The sequence below is a fragment of the Taudactylus pleione genome, unplaced genomic scaffold (assembly GCF_031769625.1).
Source record: "Taudactylus pleione unplaced genomic scaffold, aTauple2 ptg000747l, whole genome shotgun sequence".
In the NCBI taxonomy this organism is placed as follows: Eukaryota; Metazoa; Chordata; class Amphibia; order Anura; family Myobatrachidae; genus Taudactylus; species Taudactylus pleione.
The window spans coordinates 1,784,065-1,804,552 of record NW_028285149.1 but is presented as its reverse complement, the minus strand read 5'-3'; the positions used below and the strand labels follow the sequence as shown (position 1 = coordinate 1,804,552).

The 20,488-nt window shown below is 48.5% G+C and overlaps 1 protein-coding gene across 1 annotated transcript in view; it reads left to right on the top strand.

Moving 5' to 3' along the window:
- Nucleotides 1-5,268: 5,268 nt before the first annotated feature.
- The window catches only part of LOC148477104 (uncharacterized), a 343,189-nt gene continuing 327,969 nt past the window's right edge, over nucleotides 5,269-20,488 (top strand). Inside the window, exon 1 of the mRNA XM_088457224.1 lies at nucleotides 5,269-5,418. Coding sequence (XP_088313350.1) covers nucleotides 5,278-5,418 — 141 coding nt within the window. The 5' untranslated portion in view covers nucleotides 5,269-5,277. The remainder of the gene's footprint in view (nucleotides 5,419-20,488) is intronic.

Here is a 20,488-nt window from a genome sequence, read left to right as displayed (position 1 = left end):
GCAAGTAAACGCGATGAACAATGTCGAAAACGACCAGTGTTTAACGATTTTTGAACGACTTTTGAACGATCAAGTGATTATGATATCGTAATCACTTGATCTTTCATTAAAATCGCCCAGTGTGTATGCACCATTAGTCCTATAGTAGTCTGTGACTGATGTTTGTGCTGCCTGCAGTGATGTGATACCTGCTTTATACTGTAGTCCGTGCACACCTGGGAGGTACTACGGACATTCCCAGAAAAACGGGACTGTCCCACTGGAATCGGGACAGTTGGGAGGTATGGTGACATCTCTGGGGTTGCCTGCTTCTCCACGTTCCACAGCTGCAGTCAGTCAGACTCTTGAGGGACGGGGAACCTCACATCAAAGCAGCTCCATTACTGCCACTGGTTCCTCGTTGCTGACAGCAGCCAATCAGCTCCAATTGGCGGTACATGCCTGCAGCACAAGTCTCCTCTATTAGCATGCTCCTTCAGGACTCACTAACTGTCCGTTACCTCAGGAGAGGCCCCTCTGCAGCTGTCATAACTGTCCGTTACCTCAGGAGAGGCCCCTCTGCAGCTGTCATAACTGTCCGTTACCTCAGGAGAGGCCCCTCTGCAACTGTCATAACTGTCCGTTACCTCGGGAGAGGCCCCTCTGCAACTGTCATAACTGTCCGTTACCTCGGGAGAGGCCCCTCTGCAACTGTCATAACTGTCCGTTACCTCGGGAGAGGCCCCTCTGCAACTGTCATAACTGTCCGTTACCTCGGGAGAGGCCCCTCTGCAACTGTCATAACTGTCCGTTACCTCGGGAGAGGCCCCTCTGCAACTGTCATAACTGTCCGTTACCTCGGGAGAGGCCCCTCTGCAACTGTCATAACTGTCCGTTACCTCAGGAGAGGCCCCTCTGCAACTGTCATAACTGTCCGTTACCTCAGGAAAGGCCCCTCTGCAACTGTCCCAACTGTCCGTTACCTCAGGAGAGGCCCCTCTACAACTGTCATAACTGTCCGTTACCTCAGGAGAGGCCCCTCTGCTACTGTCATAACTGTCCGTTACCTCAGGAAAGGCCCCTCTGCAACTGTCATAACTGTTCGTTACCTCAGGAGAGGCCCCTCTGCAACTGTCCCAACGGTCCGTTACCTCAGGAGAGGCCCCTCTGCAACTGTCCCAACTGTCCGTTACCTCAGGAGAGGCCCCTCTGCAACTGTCCCAACTGTCCGTTACCTCAGGAGAGGCCCCTCTGCAACTGTCACAACTGTCCGTTACCTCAGGAGAGGCCCCTCTGCATCTGTCACAACTGTCCGTTACCTCGGGAGAGGCCCCTCTGCAACTGTCCCAACTGTCCGTTACCTCGGGAGAGGCCCCTCTGCAGCTGGCATAACTGTCCGTTACCAGTTGCAGAGGCCCCTCTGCAACTGTCATAACTGTCCGTTACCTCGGGAGAGGCCACTCTGCAACTGTCAAAACTGTCCGTTACCTCGGGAGAGGCCCCTCTGCAACTGTCATAACTGTCCGTTACCTCAGGAGAGGCCCCTATGCAACTGTCATAACTGTCCGTTACCTCAGGAGAGGCCCCTCTGCAACTGTCCCAACTGTCCGTTACCTCAGGAGAGGCCCCTCTGCAACTGTCATAACTGTCCGTTACCTCAGGAGAGGCCCCTCTGCAACTGTCATAACTGTCCGTTACCTCAGGAGAGGCCCCTCTGCAACTGTCATAACTGTCCGTTACCTCAGGAAAGGCCCCTCTGCAACTGTCCCAACTGTCCGTTACCTCAGGAGAGGCCCCTCTGCAACTGTCATAACTGTCCGTTACTTCAGGAGAGGCCCCTCTGCAACTGTCATAACTGTCCGTTACCTCAGGAAAGGCCCCTCTGCAACTGTCATAACTGTCCGTTACCTCAGGAGAGGCCCCTCTGCAACTGTCATAACTGTTCGTTACCTCAGGAGAGGCCCCTCTGCAACTGTCCCAACGGTCCGTTACCTCAGGAGAGGCCCCTCTGCAACTGTCCCAACTGTCCGTTACCTCAGGAGAGGCCCCTCTGCAACTGTCACAACTGTCCGTTACCTCAGGAGAGGCCCCTCTGCAACTGTCACAACTGTCTGTTACCTCAGGAGAGGCCCCTCTGCAACTGTCCCAACTGTCCGTTACCTCAGGAGAGGCCCCTCTGCAACTGTCATAACTGTCCGTTACCTCAAGAGAGGCCCCCCTGCAACTGTCATAACTGTCCGTTACCTCAGGAGAGGCCCCTCTGCAACTGTCATAACTCTCCGTTACCTCAGGAGAGGCCCCTCTGCAACTGTCACAACTGTCCGTTACCTCAGGAGAGGCCCCTCTGCAACTGTCACAACTGTCCGTTACCTCAGGAGAGGCCCCTCTGCAACTGTCCCAACTGTCCGTTACCTCAGGAGAGGCCCCTCTGCAACTGTCATAACTGTCCGTTACCTCAGGAAAGGCCCCTCTGCAACTGTCCCAACTGTCCGGTACCTCAGGAGAGGCCCCTCTGCAACTGTCCCGACTGTCCGTTACCTCAGGAGAGGCCCCTCTGCAAGTGTCCCGACTGTCCGTTACCTCAGGAGAGGCCCCTCTGCAAGTGTCCCGACTGTCCGTTACCTCGGGAGAGGCCTCTCTGCAAGTGTCCCGACTTTCCGTTACCTCAGGAGAGGCCCCTCTGCAACTGTCACGACTGTCCGTTACCTTAGGAGAGGTCCCTCTGCAACTGTCATGACTGTCCATTACCTCAGGAGAGGCCCCTCTGCAACTTTCACGACTGTCCGTTACCTCAGGAGAGGCCCCTCTGCAACTGTCATGACTGTCCGTTACCTCAGGAGAGGCCCCTCTGCAGCTGTCCCAACTGTCCGTTACCTCAGGAGAGGCCCCTCTGCAACTGTCCCAACTGTCCGTTACCTCAGGAGAGGCCCCTCTGCAACTGTTCCGTTACCTCAGGAGAGGCCCCTCTGCAACTGTCATAACTGCCCATTACCTCAGGAGAGGCCCCTCTGCAACTGTCATAACTGTCCGTTACCTCAGGAGAGGCCCCTCTTCAACTGTAATAACTGTCCGTTACCTCAGGAGAGGCCCCTCTGCAACTGTCCCAACTGTCCGTTACCTCAGGAGAGGCCCCTCTGCAACTGTCCCAACTGTCCCTTACCTCCGGAGAGGCCCCTCTGCAACTGTCAAAACTGTCCGTTACCTCAGGAGAGGCCCCTCTGCAACTGTCCCAACTGTCACAACTGTCCATTACCTCAGGAGAGGCCCCTTGCAACTGTCCCAACTGTCCGTTACCTCAGGAGAGGCCCCTCTGCAACTGTTCCGTTACCTCAGGAGAGGCCCCTCTGCAACTGTCCCAACTGTCCGTTACCTCAGGAGAGGCCCCTCTGCAACTGTCCCAACTGTCCGTTACCTCAGGAGAGGCCCCTCTGCAACTGTCATAACTGTCCGTTACCTCAGGAGAGGCCCCTCTGCAACTGTCACAACTGTCCCCTTCAGCTACCTGCAGATGGTTCCAGCACGAGTCATGTGACCTGCTGTTGACTCACCACATACTCCCTGTTTACCAGAACATGTATTTAAAACCCCTATAAAAACAAAATATATTAGTGATACCCACCATAGGCTTAAACAGTGTTTTGGTGGGGTATCTCACTATTGTGTGGTCACTCCACTTTCCTGTGAGACCACGCCCCTTTTTTTGGACTCTCCCTATTTAAAGTAGGGGGGACCAATGCGCTTTCTGGCGCAGGGCACCAAAATGTCTAGTTACGGCTCTGCGTATGGGAACAAATGACAGACGATCATATGGTTTTAAACACTGAAAAAGGTACAAAAAAAACATTGTTCAAATTTGTGTGTTTTAACCAATTTGTCTGAACGACCATTTTTGGCTGTTTTCTAGTGTTTGTGACAAATGGACAATTGTCATTTGCTCCCATACATTACCAGGTTTTCATTTCCCCACTGTTTTTTATTTTTATGTCCCTGTACAGGTTGGGAAATGCCTTTACAGAAGGTTTGCAAAGGATTATTTAAGTCAATTGTTTTTTGAAAGCACTCTTCCTGGTCCCCTTCTGGGATGAAAATCCCCTCCTAACCACAGATGCAGGTGCAGGATTCTCAAGAAAGACACAACATAAGGCCTTAAATCAGAGGTAGCCAAGCTACTAACAGTTCACGTTTACTAGACCACCTAGCTGGTGCACAGGTGTATTCATTACTCACCAACACACTTAATTATTTATTACTATATTCTGTGGAGACCTAAAAAACATGCACTATTGGTAGCTCTCGAGGACCAGGGTTGGCTACCCCTGCCTTAAATCATAGATCTTACGCTTGTCCACATATCTGTGCTGGTTCAGTGGCACTTTGAGGCCACAAAATAATTAGTCTTCCTGGTCCCCTTCTGGGATGAGAAAATAAAATACACTCCCAGCAGCAGCAGGCATGGCACTCAAGGATTCTTCTGGAACAAGGATGGATGTGAATATGTCAAATACATTTTTGTAAATGTCTCCTCCCCTCACCTTCTCCCTCATAAATTTTTCTTTGGAATCAAAAAAATAGAATTAAATTTACTACCAATCAACCCTACCTGTCCCTGCTCTGCCTTCAGCTACATACTCCAACTCCCTCAGGCCTCTCTTGAATAATAAAAACATTTGTTTCCTGATGTGCCATGTTGGAAGTTGAACTGCCATGGGTTTGTGCCGCCCACTGCTGCCACTTAACTTAGTTAGCCAGCTAGCTTGCTAAAAATCCAGATCCAAAACTGAAAAACAAAACACGGTGGTGAAATTTTGGCAAAACCAATCCAGATCCAAAATCAGAGGAGATCCAGATCCAAAACCAAAACACCAGTCGGCGGTGCACATCTCTAGCTCCTGTGTGATAATTGGGTGCAGACATCAGAGCAGTGTAGTATGGAAGTGGTAAGAAAGGAGAAGTGTAAGTGCCGGGATGGAGGTAAAGTGCAGCTGAGGTGTAATAATATATGTGCCAGCACTCTGCACCTGCAGAGAGGATAATGATCTGCACACTGTACATTCCTGTCTGGATTTTATATATGGAATAGTGTAGTTATTAATCCCTGGCTGGATGTAGAGTGTGTTCTCAGGCTCTGCCCAGTCCCTGGTCCCTACAGTACAATACTTCTGCTTCCAGCATAATACATCAGCGGGTGGAGTCGTGACGCACGTCCCACCCTGTTACACACTTTATAGCCTGTGACTGCCATAGTATATAGCATCAGGCCACACAGTCAGGTCTGATACATGACATCCAGGATACACGATGCTGGCTCTCAGCTGTGTCCTCCTCTGCGTCTTACACCTCACATCAGCGCTGACAGATGGAGAGAAGAAAATCATTGTGGACAAACATAACTTGTATCGCTCTAAGATGGAGCCGCCGGCAGCAGGCATGATAATGCTGGTAAGATAACGCATTCATTTCTAATAATATATATATACATATATATATATATATATATATATGTGACCCCTTTCTCCCGGGCACCTAAATCCCAGACATCTGTACCCTGCACTGAATCTGGTGCTGTAATAATTAGTTACATGACTTTAGCTAAGAGGGAAACTCAGGAGCAGTACTGTGCATTGTAGTTCAGGTACTATGGATAATATGGCAGATATTCTGTAATAAGAACCAGCTGGGATGTAACGTGTGCGGTGTCTGACTGGTGTGACATACAGTATATATGCTGGGATGTTACGTGTCCGGTGTCTGGCTGGTGTGACATACAGTATATATGCTGGGATGTTACGTGTGCGGAGTCTCTGGCTGGTGTGACATACAGTATATATGCTGGGATGTTACGTGTGCGGTGTCTGGCTGGTGTGACATACAGTATATATGCTGGGATGTTACGTGTGCGGTGTCTCTGGCTGGTGTGACATACAGTATATATGCTGGGATGATACGTGTGTGATGTCTCTGACTGGTGTGACATACAGTATATATGCTGGGATGTTACGTGTGCGGTGTCTCTGGCTGCTGTGACATACAGTATATATGCTGGGATGTTACGTGTGCGGTGTCTCTGGCTGGTGTGACATACAGTATATATGCTGGGATGTTACGTGTGCGGTGTATCTGGCTGGTGTGACATACAGTATATATGCTGAGATGTTACGTGTGCGGTGTCTCTGGCTGGTGTGACATACAGTATATATGCTGGGATGTTACGTGTGCGGTGTCTCTGGCTGGTGTGACATACAGTATATATCCTGGGATGTTACGTGTGCGGTGTCTCTGGGTGGTGTGACATACAGTATATACGCTGGGATGTTACGTGTGTGGTGTCTCTGGCTGGTGTGACATACAGTATATATGCTGGGATGTTACGTGTGCGGTGTCTGGCTGCTGTGACATACAGTATATATGCTGGGATGTTACGTGTGCGGTGTCTCTGGCTGGTGTGACATACAGTATATATGCTGGGATGTTACGTGTGCGGTGTCTCTGGCTGGTTGACATACAGTATATATGCTGGGATGTTACGTGTGCGGTGTCTCTGGCTGGTGTGGCATACAGTATATATGCTGGGATGTTACGTGTGCGGTGTCTCAGGCTGGTGTGACATACAGTATATGGATGTTATGTGTGCGGTGTCTCTGGCTGGTGTGACATACAGTATATATGCTGGGATGTTACATGTGCGGTGTCTGGCTGGTGTGACATATAGTATATATGCTGGGATGTTACATGTGCGGTGTCTATGGCTGGTCTGACATACAGTATATATGCTGGGATGATATGTGCGCGGTGTCTCTGGCTGGTGTGACATACAGTATATATATAGGGATGTTACGTAAACGGTGTCTCTTCCTGGTGTGACATACAGTATATATATGCTGGGATGTTACGTGTGCGGTGTCTGGCTGGTGTGACATACAGTATATATGCTGGGATGTTACGTGTGCGGTGTCTCTGGCTGGTGTGACATACAGTATAAATGCTGGGATGTTACATGTGCGGTGTCTCTGGCTGGTGTGACATACAGTATATATGCTGGGATGATACGTGTTCGGTGTCTCGCAGGTGTGACATACAGTATAAATGCTGGGATGTTACGTGTGCGGTGTCTGGCTGGTGTAACATACAGTATATATGCTGGGATGTTACGTGTGCGGTGTCTCTGGCTGGTGTGACATACAGTATATATGCTGGGATGTTACGTGTGCGGTGTCTCTGGCTGGTGTGACATACAGTATATATGCTGGGATGTTACGTGTGAAGTGTCTCTGGCTGGTGTGACATACAGTATATGGATGTTATGTGTGCGGTGTCTCTGGCTGGTGTGGCATACAGTATATATCCTGGGATGTTACGTGTGCGGTGTCTCTGGGTGGTGTGACATAGAGTATATATGCTGGGATGTTACGTGTGTGGTGTCTCTGGCTGGTGTGACATACAGTATATATGCTGGGATGTTACGTGTGCGGTGTCTCTGGCTGGTGTGACATACAGTATATATGCTGGGATGTTACGTGTGCGGTGTCTCTGGCTGGTGTGACATACAGTATATATTTTGGGATGTTACGTGTGCGGTGTCTCTGGCTGGTGTGACATACAGTATATATGCTGGGATGTTACGTGTGCGGTGTCTCTGGCTGGTGTGACATACAGTATATATGCTGGGATGTTACATGTGTGGTGTCTCTGGCTGGTGTGACATACAGTATTTGGATGTTACGTGTGCGGTGTCTCTGGCTGGTGTGACATACAGTATATGGATGTTACGTGTGCGGTGTCTCTGGCTGGTGTGACATACAGTATATATGCTGGGATGTTACGTGTGCGGTGTCTCTGGCTGGTGTGACATACAGTATATATGCTGGGATGTTACGTGTGCGGTGTCTCTGGCTGGTGTGGCATACAGTATATATGCTGGGATGTTACGTGTGCGGTGTCTCTGGCTGGTGTGACATACAGTATATGGATGTTATGTGTGCGGTGTCTCTGGCTGGTGTGACATACAGTATATATGCTGGGATGTTACGTGTGCGGTGTCTGGCTGTTGTGACATATAGTATATATGCTGGGATGTTACATGTGCGGTGTCTATGGCTGGTCTGACATACAGTATATATGCTGGGATGATATGTGCGCGGTGTCTCTGGCTGGTGTGACATACAGTATATATGCTGGGATGTTACGTGTGCGGTGTCTGGCTGTTGTGACATATAGTATATATGCTGGGATGTTACATGTGCGGTGTCTATGGCTGGTCTGACATACAGTATATATGCTGGGATGTTACGTAAACGGTGTCTCTTCCTGGTGTGACATACAGTATATATATGCTGGGATGTTACGTGTGCGGTGTCTCTGGCTGGTGTAACATACAGTATATATGCTGGGATGTTACATGTGCGGTGTCTCTGGCTGGTGTGACATACAGTATATATGCTGGGATGTTACGTGTGTGGTGTCTCTGGCTGGTGTGACATACAGTATATATGCTGGGATGTTACGTGTGCGGTGTCTCTGGCTGGTGTGACATACAGTATAAATGCTGGGATGTTACATGTGCGGTGTCTCTGGCTGGTGTGACATACAGTATATATGCTGGGATGATACGTGTTCGGTGTCTGGCTGGTGTGACATACAATATATATGCTGGGATGTTACGTGTGCGGTGTCTCTGGCTGGTGTGACATACAGTATATATGCTGGGATGTTACGTGTGCGGTGTCTCTGGCTGGTGTGACATACAGTATATATGCTGGGATGTTACGTGTGTGGTGTCTCTGGCTGGTGTGACATACAGTATATGGATGTTATGTGTGCGGTGTCTCTGGCTGGTGTGACATACAGTATATATCCTGGGATGTTACTTGTGCGGTGTCTCTGGCTGGTGTGACATACAGTATATATGCTGGGATGATATGTGTGTGGTGTCTCTGGCTGGTGTGACATACAGTATATATGCTGGGATGTTACGTGTGTGGTGTCTCTGGCTGGTGTGACATACAGTATATATGCTGGGATGTTACGTGTGCGGTGTCTCTGGCTGGTGTGACATACAGTATATATGCTGGGATGTTACGTGTGCGGTGTCTCTGGCTGGTGTGACATACAGTATATATTCTGGGATGTTACGTGTGCGGTGTCTCTGGCTGGTGTGACATACAGTATATATGCTGGGATGTTACGTGTGCGGTGTCTCTGGCTGGTGTGACATACAGTATATATGCTGGGATGTTACATGTGCGGTGTCTCTGGCTGGTGTGACATACAGTATTTGGATGTTACGTGTGCGGTGTCTCTGGCTGGTGTGACATACTGTATATGGATGTTACGTGTGCGGTGTCTCTGGCTGGTGTGACATACAGTATATATGCTGGGATGTTACGTGTGCGGTGTCTCTGGCTGGTGTGACATACAGTATATATGCTGGGATGTTACGTGTGCGGTGTCTCTGGCTGGTGTGGCATACAGTATATATGCTGGGATGTTACGTGTGCGGTGTCTCAGGCTGGTGTGACATACAGTATATGGATGTTATGTGTGCGGTGTCTCTGGCTGGTGTGACATACAGTATATATGCTGGGATGTTACGTGTGCGGTGTCTGGCTGTTGTGACATATAGTATATATGCTGGGATGTTACATGTGCGGTGTCTATGGCTGGTCTGACATACAGTATATATGCTGGGATGATATGTGCGCGGTGTCTCTGGCTGGTGTGACATACAGTATATATGCTGGGATGTTACGTGTGCGGTGTCTGGCTGTTGTGACATATAGTATATATGCTGGGATGTTACATGTGCGGTGTCTATGGCTGGTCTGACATACAGTATATATGCTGGGATGTTACGTAAACGGTGTCTCTTCCTGGTGTGACATACAGTATATATATGCTGGGATGTTACGTGTGCGGTGTCTCTGGCTGGTGTGACATACAGTATATATGCTGGGATGTTACATGTGCGGTGTCTCTGGCTGGTGTGACATACAGAATATATGCTGGGATGTTACGTGTGCGGTGTCTCTGGCTGGTGTGACATACAGTATATATGCTGGGATGTTACGTGTGCGGTGTCTCTGGCTGGTGTGACATACAGTATAAATGCTGGGATGTTACATATGCGGTGTCTCTGGCTGGTGTGACATACAGTATATATGCTGGGATGATACGTGTTCGGTGTCTGGCTGGTGTGACATACAGTATATATGCTGGGATGTTACGTGTGCGGTGTCTCTGGCTGGTGTGACATACAGTATATATGCTGGGATGTTACGTGTGCGGTGTCTCTGGCTGGTGTGACATACAATATATATGCTGGGATGTTACGTGTGAAGTGTCTCTGGCTGGTGTGACATACAGTATATGGATGTTATGTGTGCGGTGTCTCTGGCTGGTGTGACATACAGTATTTATCCTGGGATGTTACGTGTGCGGTGTCTCTGGGTGGTGTGACATACAGTATATATGCTGGGATGTTACGTGTGTGGTGTCTCTGGCTGGTGTGACATACAGTATATATGCTGGGATGTTACGTGTGCGGTGTCTCTGGCTGGTGTGACATACAGTATATATGCTGGGATGTTACGTGTGCGGTGTCTCTGGCTGGAGTGTCATACAGTATATATTCTGGGATGTTACGTGTGCGGTGTCTCTGGCTGGTGTGACATACAGTATATATGCTGGGATGTTACGTGTGCGGTGTCTCTGGCTGGTGTGACATACAGTATATATGCTGGGATGTTACATGTGCGGTGTCTCTGGCTGGTGTGACATACAGTATTTGGATGTTACGTGTGCGGTGTCTCTGGCTGGTGTGACATACAGTATATGGATGTTACGTGTGCGGTGTCTCTGGCTGGTGTGACATACAGTATATATGCTGGGATGTTACGTGTGCGGTGTCTCTGGCTGGTGTGACATACAGTATATATGCTGGGATGTTACATGTGCGGTGTCTCTGGCTGGTGTGACATACAGTATATATGCTGGGATGATACATGTGCGGTGTCTCTGGCTGGTGTGACATACAGTATATATGCTGAGATGATACATGTGCGGTGTCTCTGGCTGGTGTGACATACAGTATATATGCTGGGATGTTACGTGTGCGGTGTCTCTGGCTGGTGTGAAATACAGTATATATGCTGGGATGTTACGTGTGCGGTGTCTCTGGCTGGTGTGACATACAGTATATATGCTGGGATGTTACGTGTGCGGTGTCTCTGGCTGGTGTGACATACAGTATATATGCTGGGATGATATGTGTGTGGTGTCTCTGGCTGGTGTGACATACTGTATATATGCTGGGATGATACGAGTGCGGTGTCTCTGGCTGGTGTGACATACAGTATATATGCTGGGATGTTACATGTGCGGTGTCTCTGGCTCGTCTGACATACAGTATATATGCTTGGATGATATGTGCGCGGTGTCTCTGGCTGGTGTGACATACAGTATATATGCAGGGGTGTTACGTGTGCGGTGTCTCTGGCTGGTGTGACATACAGTATATATGCTGGGATGTTAAGTGTGCGGTGTCTCTGGCTGGTGTGACATACAGTATATGGATGTTATGTGTGCGGTGTCTCTGGCTGGTGTGACATACAGTATATATGCTGGGATGTTACGTGTGTGGTGTCTGGCTGGTGTGACATACAGTATATATGCTGGGATGATACATGTGCGGTGTCTCTGACTGGTGTGACATACAGTATATATGCTGGGATGTTACGTGTGCGGTGTCTGGCTGGTGTGACATACAGTATGTATGGTGGGATGTTACATGTGCAGTGTCTCTGGCTGGTGTGACATACAGTATATATGCTGGGATGTTACGTGTGCGGTGTCTCTGGCTGGTGTGACATACAGTATATATGCTGGATTGTTACGTGTGCGGTGTCTCTGGCTGGTGTGACATACAGTATATATGCTGAGATGTTACGTGTGCGGTGTCTCTGGCTGGTGTGACATACAGTATATATGCTGGGATGTTACGTATGTGGTGTCTCTGGCTGGTGTGACATACAGTATATATGCTGAGATGTTAAGTGTGCGGTGTCTCTGGCTGGTGTGACATACAGTATATATGCTGGGATGTTACGTGTGCGGTGTCTCTGGCTGGTGTAACATACAGTATATATGCTGGGATGTTACGTGTGCGGTGTCTCTGGCTGGTGTGACATACAGTATATATGCTGGGATGTTACATGAGCGGTGTCTTTGGCTGGTGTGACATACAGTATTTGGATGTTACGTGTGCGGTGTCTCTGGCTGGTGTGACATACAGTATATGGATGTTACGTGTGCGGTGTCTCTGGCTGGTGTGACATACAGTATATATGCTGGGATGTTACGTGTGCGGTGTCTCTGGCTGGTGTGACATACAGTATATATGCTGGGATGTTACACGTGCGGTGTCTCTGGCTGGTGTGACATACAGTATTTGGATGTTACGTGTGCGGTGTCTCTGGCTGGTGTGACATACAGTATATGGATGTTACGTGTGCGGTGTCTCTGGCTGGTGTGACATACAGTATATATGCTGGGATGTTACGTGTGCGGTGTCTCTGGCTGGTGTGACATACAGTATATATGCTGGGATGTTACATGTGCGGTGTCTCTGGCTGGTGTGACATACAGTATATATGCTGGGATGATACATGTGCGGTGTCTCTGGCTGGTGTGACATACAGTATATATGCTGAGATGATACATGTGCGGTGTCTCTGGCTGGTGTGACATACAGTATATATGCTGGGATGTTACGTGTGCGGTGTCTCTGGCTGGTGTGACATACAGTATATATGCTGGGATGTTACGTGTGCGGTGTCTCTGGCTGGTGTGACATACAGTATATATGCTGGGATGATATGTGTGTGGTGTCTCTGGCTGGTGTGACATACTGTATATATGCTGGGATGATACGAGTGCGGTGTCTCTGGCTGGTGTGACATACAGTATATATGCTGGGATGTTACATGTGCGGTGTCTCTGGCTGGTCTGACATACAGTATATATGCTGGGATGATATGTGCGCGGTGTCTCTGGCTGGTGTGACATACAGTATATATGCAGGGGTGTTACGTGTGCGGTGTCTCTGGCTGGTGTGACATACAGTATATATGCTGGGATGTTAAGTGTGCGGTGTCTCTGGCTGGTGTGACATACAGTATATGGATGTTATGTGTGCGGTGTCTCTGGCTGGTGTGACATACAGTATATATGCTGGGATGTTACGTGTGTGGTGTCTGGCTGGTGTGACATACAGTATATATGCTGGGATGATACATGTGCGGTGTCTCTGACTGGTGTGACATACAGTATATATGCTGGGATGTTACGTGTGCGGTGTCTGGCTGGTGTGACATACAGTATGTATGGTGGGATGTTACATGTGCAGTGTCTCTGGCTGGTGTGACATACAGTATATATGCTGGGATGTTACGTGTGCGGTGTCTCTGGCTGGTGTGACATACAGTATATATGCTGGATTGTTACGTGTGCGGTGTCTCTGGCTGGTGTGACATACAGTATATATGCTGAGATGTTACGTGTGCGGTGTCTCTGGCTGGTGTGACATACAGTATATATGCTGGGATGTTAGGTATGTGGTGTCTCTGGCTGGTGTGACATACAGTATATATGCTGAGATGTTAAGTGTGCGGTGTCTCTGGCTGGTGTGACATACAGTATATATGCTGGGATGTTACGTGTGCGGTGTCTCTGGCTGGTGTAACATACAGTATATATGCTGGGATGTTACGTGTGCGGTGTCTCTGGCTGGTGTGACATACAGTATATATGCTGGGATGTTACATGAGCGGTGTCTTTGGCTGGTGTGACATACAGTATTTGGATGTTACGTGTGCGGTGTCTCTGGCTGGTGTGACATACAGTATATTGATGTTACGTGTGCGGTGTCTCTGGCTGGTGTGACATACAGTATATATGCTGGGATGTTACGTGTGCAGTGTCTCTGGCTGGTGTGACATACAGTATATATGCTGGGATGTTACGTGTGCGGTGTCTCTGGCTGGTGTGACATACAGTATATATGCTGGGATGTTACGTGTGCGGTGTCTCTGGCTGGTGTGACATACAGTATATGCTGGGATGTTACGTGTGCGGTGTCTTTGGCTTGTGTGACATACAGTATATATGCAGGGGTGTTACGTAAACGGTGTCTCTGGCTGGTGTGACATACAGTATATATATGCTGGGATGTTACGTGTGCGGTGTCTCTGGCTAGTGTGACATACAGTATATATGCTGGGATGCTACATGTGCGGTGTCTCTGGCTGGTGTGACATACAGTATATATGCTGGGATGTTACGTGTGCGGTGTCTCTGGCTGGTGTGACATACAGTATATGGATGTTATGTGTGCGGTGTCTCTGGCTGGTGTGACATACAGTATATATGCTGGGATGTCACGTGTGCGGTGTCTGGCTGGTGTGACATACAGTATGTATGGTGGGATGTTACGTGTGCGGTGTCTCTGGCTGGTGTGACATACAGTATATGGATGTTACGTGTGCGGTGTCTCTGGCTGGTGTGACATACAGTATATATGCTGGGATGTTACGTGTGCAGTGTCTCTGGCTGGTGTGACATACAGTATATATGCAGGGGTGTTACGTAAACGGTGTCCTGGCTGGTGTGACATACAGTATATATATATGGGATGTTACATGTGCGGTGTCTCTGGCTGGTGTGACATACAGTATATATGCTGGGATGCTACATGTGCGGTGTCTCTGGCTGGTGTGACATACAGTATATATGCTGGGATGTTAAGTGTGCGGTGTCTCTGGCTGGTGTGACATACAGTATATGGATGTTATGTGTGCGGTGTCTCTGGCTGGTGTGACATACAGTATATATGCTGGGATGTTACGTGTGCGGTGTCTGGCTGGTGTGACATACAGTATATATGCTGGGATGATACATGTGCGGTGTCTCTGACTGGTGTGACATACAGTATATATGCTGGGATGTTACGTGTGCGGTGTCTGGCTGGTGTGACATACAGTATGTATGGTGGGATGTTACATGTGCAGTGTCTCTGGCTGGTGTGACATACAGTATATATGCTGGGATGTTACGTGTGCGGTGTCTCTGGCTGGTGTGACATACAGTATATATGCTGGATTGTTACGTGTGCGGTGTCTCTGGCTGGTGTGACATACAGTATATATGCTGAGATGTTACGTGTGCGGTGTCTATGGCTGGTGTGACATACAGTATATATGCTGGGATGTTACGTATGTGGTGTCTCTGGCTGATGTGACATACAGTATATATGCTGAGATGTTACATGTGCAGTGTCTCTGGCTGGCGTGACATACAGTATATATGCTGGGATGTTACGTGTGCGGTGTCTCTGGCTGGTGTAACATACAGTATATATGCTGGGATGTTACGTGTGCGGTGTCTCTGGCTGGTGTGACATACAGTATATTTGCTGGGATGTTACATGAGCGGTGTCTTTGGCTGGTGTGACATACAGTATTTGGATGTTACGTGTGCGGTGTCTCTGGCTGGTGTGACATACAGTATATTGATGTTACGTGTGCGGTGTCTCTGGCTGGTGTGACATACAGTGTATATGCTGGGATGTTACGTGTGCAGTGTCTCTGGCTGGTGTGACATACAGTATATATGCTGGGATATTACGTGTGCGGTGTCTCTGGCTGGTGTGACATACAGTATATATGCTGGGATGTTACGTGTGCGGTGTCTCTGGCTGGTGTGACATACAGTATATGCTGGGATGTTACGTGTGCGGTGTCTTTGGCTTGTGTGACATACAGTATATATGCAGGGGTGTTACGTAAACGGTGTCTCTGGCTGGTGTGACATACAGTATATATATGCTGGGATGTTACGTGTGCGGTGTCTCTGGCTGGTGTGACATACAGTATATAAGCTGGGATGCTACATGTGCGGTGTCTCTGGCTGGTGTGACATACAGTATATATGCTGGGATGTTACGTGTGCGGTGTCTCTGGCTGGTGTGACATACAGTATATGGATGTTATGTGTGCGGTGTCTCTGGCTGGTGTGACATACAGTATATATGTTGGGATGTCACGTGTGCGGTGTCTGGCTGGTGTGACATACAGTATGTATGGTGGGATGTTACGTGTGCGGTGTCTCTGGCTGGTGTGACATACAGTATATGGATGTTACGTGTGCGGTGTCTCTGGCTGGTGTGACATACAGTATATATGCTGGGATGTTACGTGTGCAGTGTCTCTGGCTGGTGTGACATACAGTATATATGCTGGGATGTTACGTGTGCGGTGTCTCTGGCTGGTGTGACATACAGTATATATGCTGGGATGCTACATGTGCGGTGTCTCTGGCTGGTGTGACATACAGTATATATGCTGGGATGTTACGTGTGCGGTGTCTCTGGCTGGTGTGACATACAGTATATGGATGTTATGTGTGCGGTGTCTCTGGCTGGTGTGACATACAGTATATATGCTGGGATGTCACGTGTGCGGTGTCTGGCTGGTGGGACATACAGTATGTATGGTGGGATGTTACGTGTGCGGTGTCTCTGGCTGGTGTGACATACAGTATATGGATGTTACGTGTGCGGTGTCTCTGGCTGGTGTGACATACAGTATGTATGGTGGGATGTTACGTGTGCGGTGTCTCTGGCTGGTGTGACATACAGTATGTATGCTGGGATGTTACGTGTGCGGTGTCTCTGGCTGGTGTGACATACAGTATATGCTGGGATGTTACGTGTGCGGTGTCTTTGGCTGGTGTGACATACAGTATATATGTAGGGATGTTATGTGTGCGGTGTCTCTGGCTGGTGTGACATACAGTATATATGCTGGGATGTTACGTGTGCGGTGTCTGGCTGGTGTGACATACAGTATATATGCTGGGATGTTACGTGTGCGGTGTCTCTGGCTGGTGTGACATACAGTATATATGCTGGGATAATACGTGTGCGGTGTCTCTGGCTGGTGTGACATACAGTATATATGGTGTGATGTTACATGTGCGGTGTCTCTGGCTGGTGTGACATACAGTATATGGATGTTACGTGTGCGGTGTCTTTGGCTGGTGTGACATACAGTATATATGCAGGGATGTTATGTGTGCGGTGTCTCTGGCTGGTGTGATATACAGTATATAAGCTGGGATGTTACGTGTGCGGTGTCTGGCAGGTGTGAAATACAGTATATATGCTGGGATGTTACGTGTGCGGTGTCTTTGGCTGGTGTGACATACAGTATATATGCAGGGATGTTACGTTTGCGGTGTCTCTGGCTGGTGTGACATACAGTATATATGCTGGGATGTTACGTGTGCGGTGTCTCTGGCTGGTGTGACATACAGTATATATGCTAGGATGATACATGTGCGGTGTCTCTGGCTGGTGTGACACAGTATATATGGTGGGATGGTACGTGTGCGGTGTCTCTGGCTGGTGTGACATACAGTATATATGCTGGGATGATACATGTGCGGTGTCTCTGGCTGGTGTGACATACAGTATATATGCTGGGATGTTACGTGTGCGGTGTCTCTGGCTGGTGTGACATACAGTATATATGCTGGGATGATACATGTGTGGTGTCTCTGGCTGGTGTGACATACAGTATATATGCTGGGATGATATGTGTGTGGTGTCTCTGGCTGGTGTGACATACAGTATATATGCTGGGATGATACGTGTGCGGTGTCTGGCTGGTGTGACATACAGTATATATGCTGGGATGTTACGTGTGTGGTGTCTCTGGCTGGTGTGACATACAGTATATATGCTGGGATGTTACGTGTGCGGTGTCTCTGGCTGGTGTGACATACAGTATATATGCTGGGATGTTACGTGTGCGGTGTCTCTGGCTGGTGTGACATACAGTATATATGCTGGGATGATACATGTGTGGTGTCTCTGGCTGGTGTGACATACAGTATATATGCTGGGATGATATGTGTGTGGTGTCTCTGGCTGGTGTGACATACAGTATATATGCTGGGATGATACGTATGCGGTGTCTCTGGCTGGTGTGACATACAGTATATATGCTGGGATGATACATGTGCGGTGTCTCTGGCTGGTCTGACATACAGTATATTAGCTGGGATGTTACGTGTGCGGTGTCTCTGACTGGTGTGACATACAGTATATATGCTGGGATGTTACGTGTGCGGTGTCTGGCTGGTGTGACATACAGTATATATGCTGGGATGTTACGTGTGCGGTGTCTCTGGCTGGTGTGACATACAGTATATATGCTGGGATGTTACGTGTGCGGTGTCTCTGGCTGGTGTGACATACAGTATATATGCTGGGATGTTACGTGTGCGGCGTCTCTGGCTGGTGTGACATACAGTATATATGCTGGGATGTTACATGTGCGGTGTCTCTGGCTGGTGTGACATACAGTATTTGGATGTTACGTGTGCGGTGTCTCTGGCTGGTGTGACATACAGTATATGGATGTTACGTGTGCGGTGTCTCTGGCTGGTGTGACATACAGGATATATGCTGGGATGTTACATGTGCGGTGTCTCTGGCTGGTGTCACATACAGTATATATGCTGGGATGCTACGTGTGCGGTGTCTCTGGCTGGTGTGACATACAGTATATATGCTGGGATGTTACGTGTGCGGTGTCTCTGGCTGGTGTTACATACAGTATATATGCTGGGATGTTACATGTGCGGTGTCTCTGGCTGGTGTGACATACTGTATATATGCTGGGATGTTACGTGTGCGGTGTCTCTGGCTGGTGTGAAATACAGTATATATGCTGGGATGTTACGTGTGCGGTGTCTCTGGCTGGTGTGACATACAGTATATATGCTGGGATGTTACGTGTGCGGTGTCTCTGGCTGGTGTGACATACAGTATATATGCTGGGATGATATGTGTGTGGTGTCTCTGGCTGGTGTGACATACTGTATATATGCTGGGATGATACGAGTGCGGTGTCTCTGGCTGGTGTGACATACAGTATATATGCTGGGATGTTACATGTGCGGTGTCTCTGGCTGGTCTGACATACAGTATATATGCTGGGATGATATGTGCGCGGTGTCTCTGGCTGGTGTGACATGCAGTATATATGCAGGGGTGTTACGTAAACGGTGTCCTGGCTGGTGTGACATACAGTATATATATGCTGGGATGTTACATGTGCGGTGTCTCTGGCTGGTGTGACATACAGTATATATGCTGGGATGTTAAGTGTGCGGTGTCTCTGGCTGGTGTGACATACAGTATATGGATGTTATGTGTGCGGTGTCTCTGGCTGGTGTGACATACAGTATATATGCTGGGATGTTACGTGTGTGGTGTCTGGCTGGTGTGACATACAGTATATATGCTGGGATGATACATGTGCGGTGTCTCTGACTGGTGTGACATACAGTATATATGCTGGGATGTTACATGTGCGGTGTCTGGCTGGTGTGACATACAGTATGTATGGTGGGATGTTACATGTGCAGTGTCTCTGGCTGGTGTGACATACAGTATATATGCTGGGATGTTACGTGTGCGGTGTCTCTGGCTGGTGTGACATACAGTATATATGCTGGATTGTTACGTGTGCGGTGTCTCTGGCTGGTGTGACATACAGTATATATGCTGAGATGTTACGTGTGCGGTGTCTCTGGCTGGTGTGACATACAGTATATATGCTGGGATGTTACGTATGTGGTGTCTCTGGCTGGTGTGACATACAGTATATATGCTGAGATGTTAAGTGTGCGGTGTCTCTGGCTGGTGTGACATACAGTATATATGCTGGGATGTTACGTGTGCGGTGTCTCTGGCTGGTGTAACATACAGTATATATGCTGGGATGTTACGTGTGCGGTGTCTCTGGCTGGTGTGACATACAGTATATATGCTGGGATGTTAAGTGTGCGGTGTCTCTGGCTGGTGTGACATACAGTATATGGATGTTATGTGTGCGGTGTCTCTGGCTGGTGTGACATACAGTATATATGCTGGGATGTTACGTGTGTGGTGTCTGGCTGGTGTGACATACAGTATATATGCTGGGATGATACATGTGCGGTGTCTCTGACTGGTGTGACATACAGTATATATGCTGGGATGTTACGTGTGCGGTGTCTGGCTGGTGTGACATACAGTATGTATGGTGGGATGTTACATGTGCAGTGTCTCTGGCTGGTGTGACATACAGTATATATGCTGGGATGTTACGTGTGCGGTGTCTCTGGCTGGTGTGACATACAGTATATATGCTGGATTGTTACGTGTGCGGTGTCTCTGGCTGGTGTGACATACAGTATATATGCTGAGATGTTACGTGTGCGGTGTCTCTGGCTGGTGTGACATACAGTATATATGCTGGGATGTTAGGTATGTGGTGTCTTTGGCTGGTTTGACATACAGTATATATGCTGAGATGTTAAGTGTGCGGTGTCTCTGGCTGGTGTGACATACAGTATATATGCTGGGATATTACGTGTGCGGTGTCTCTGGCTGGTGTAACATACAGTA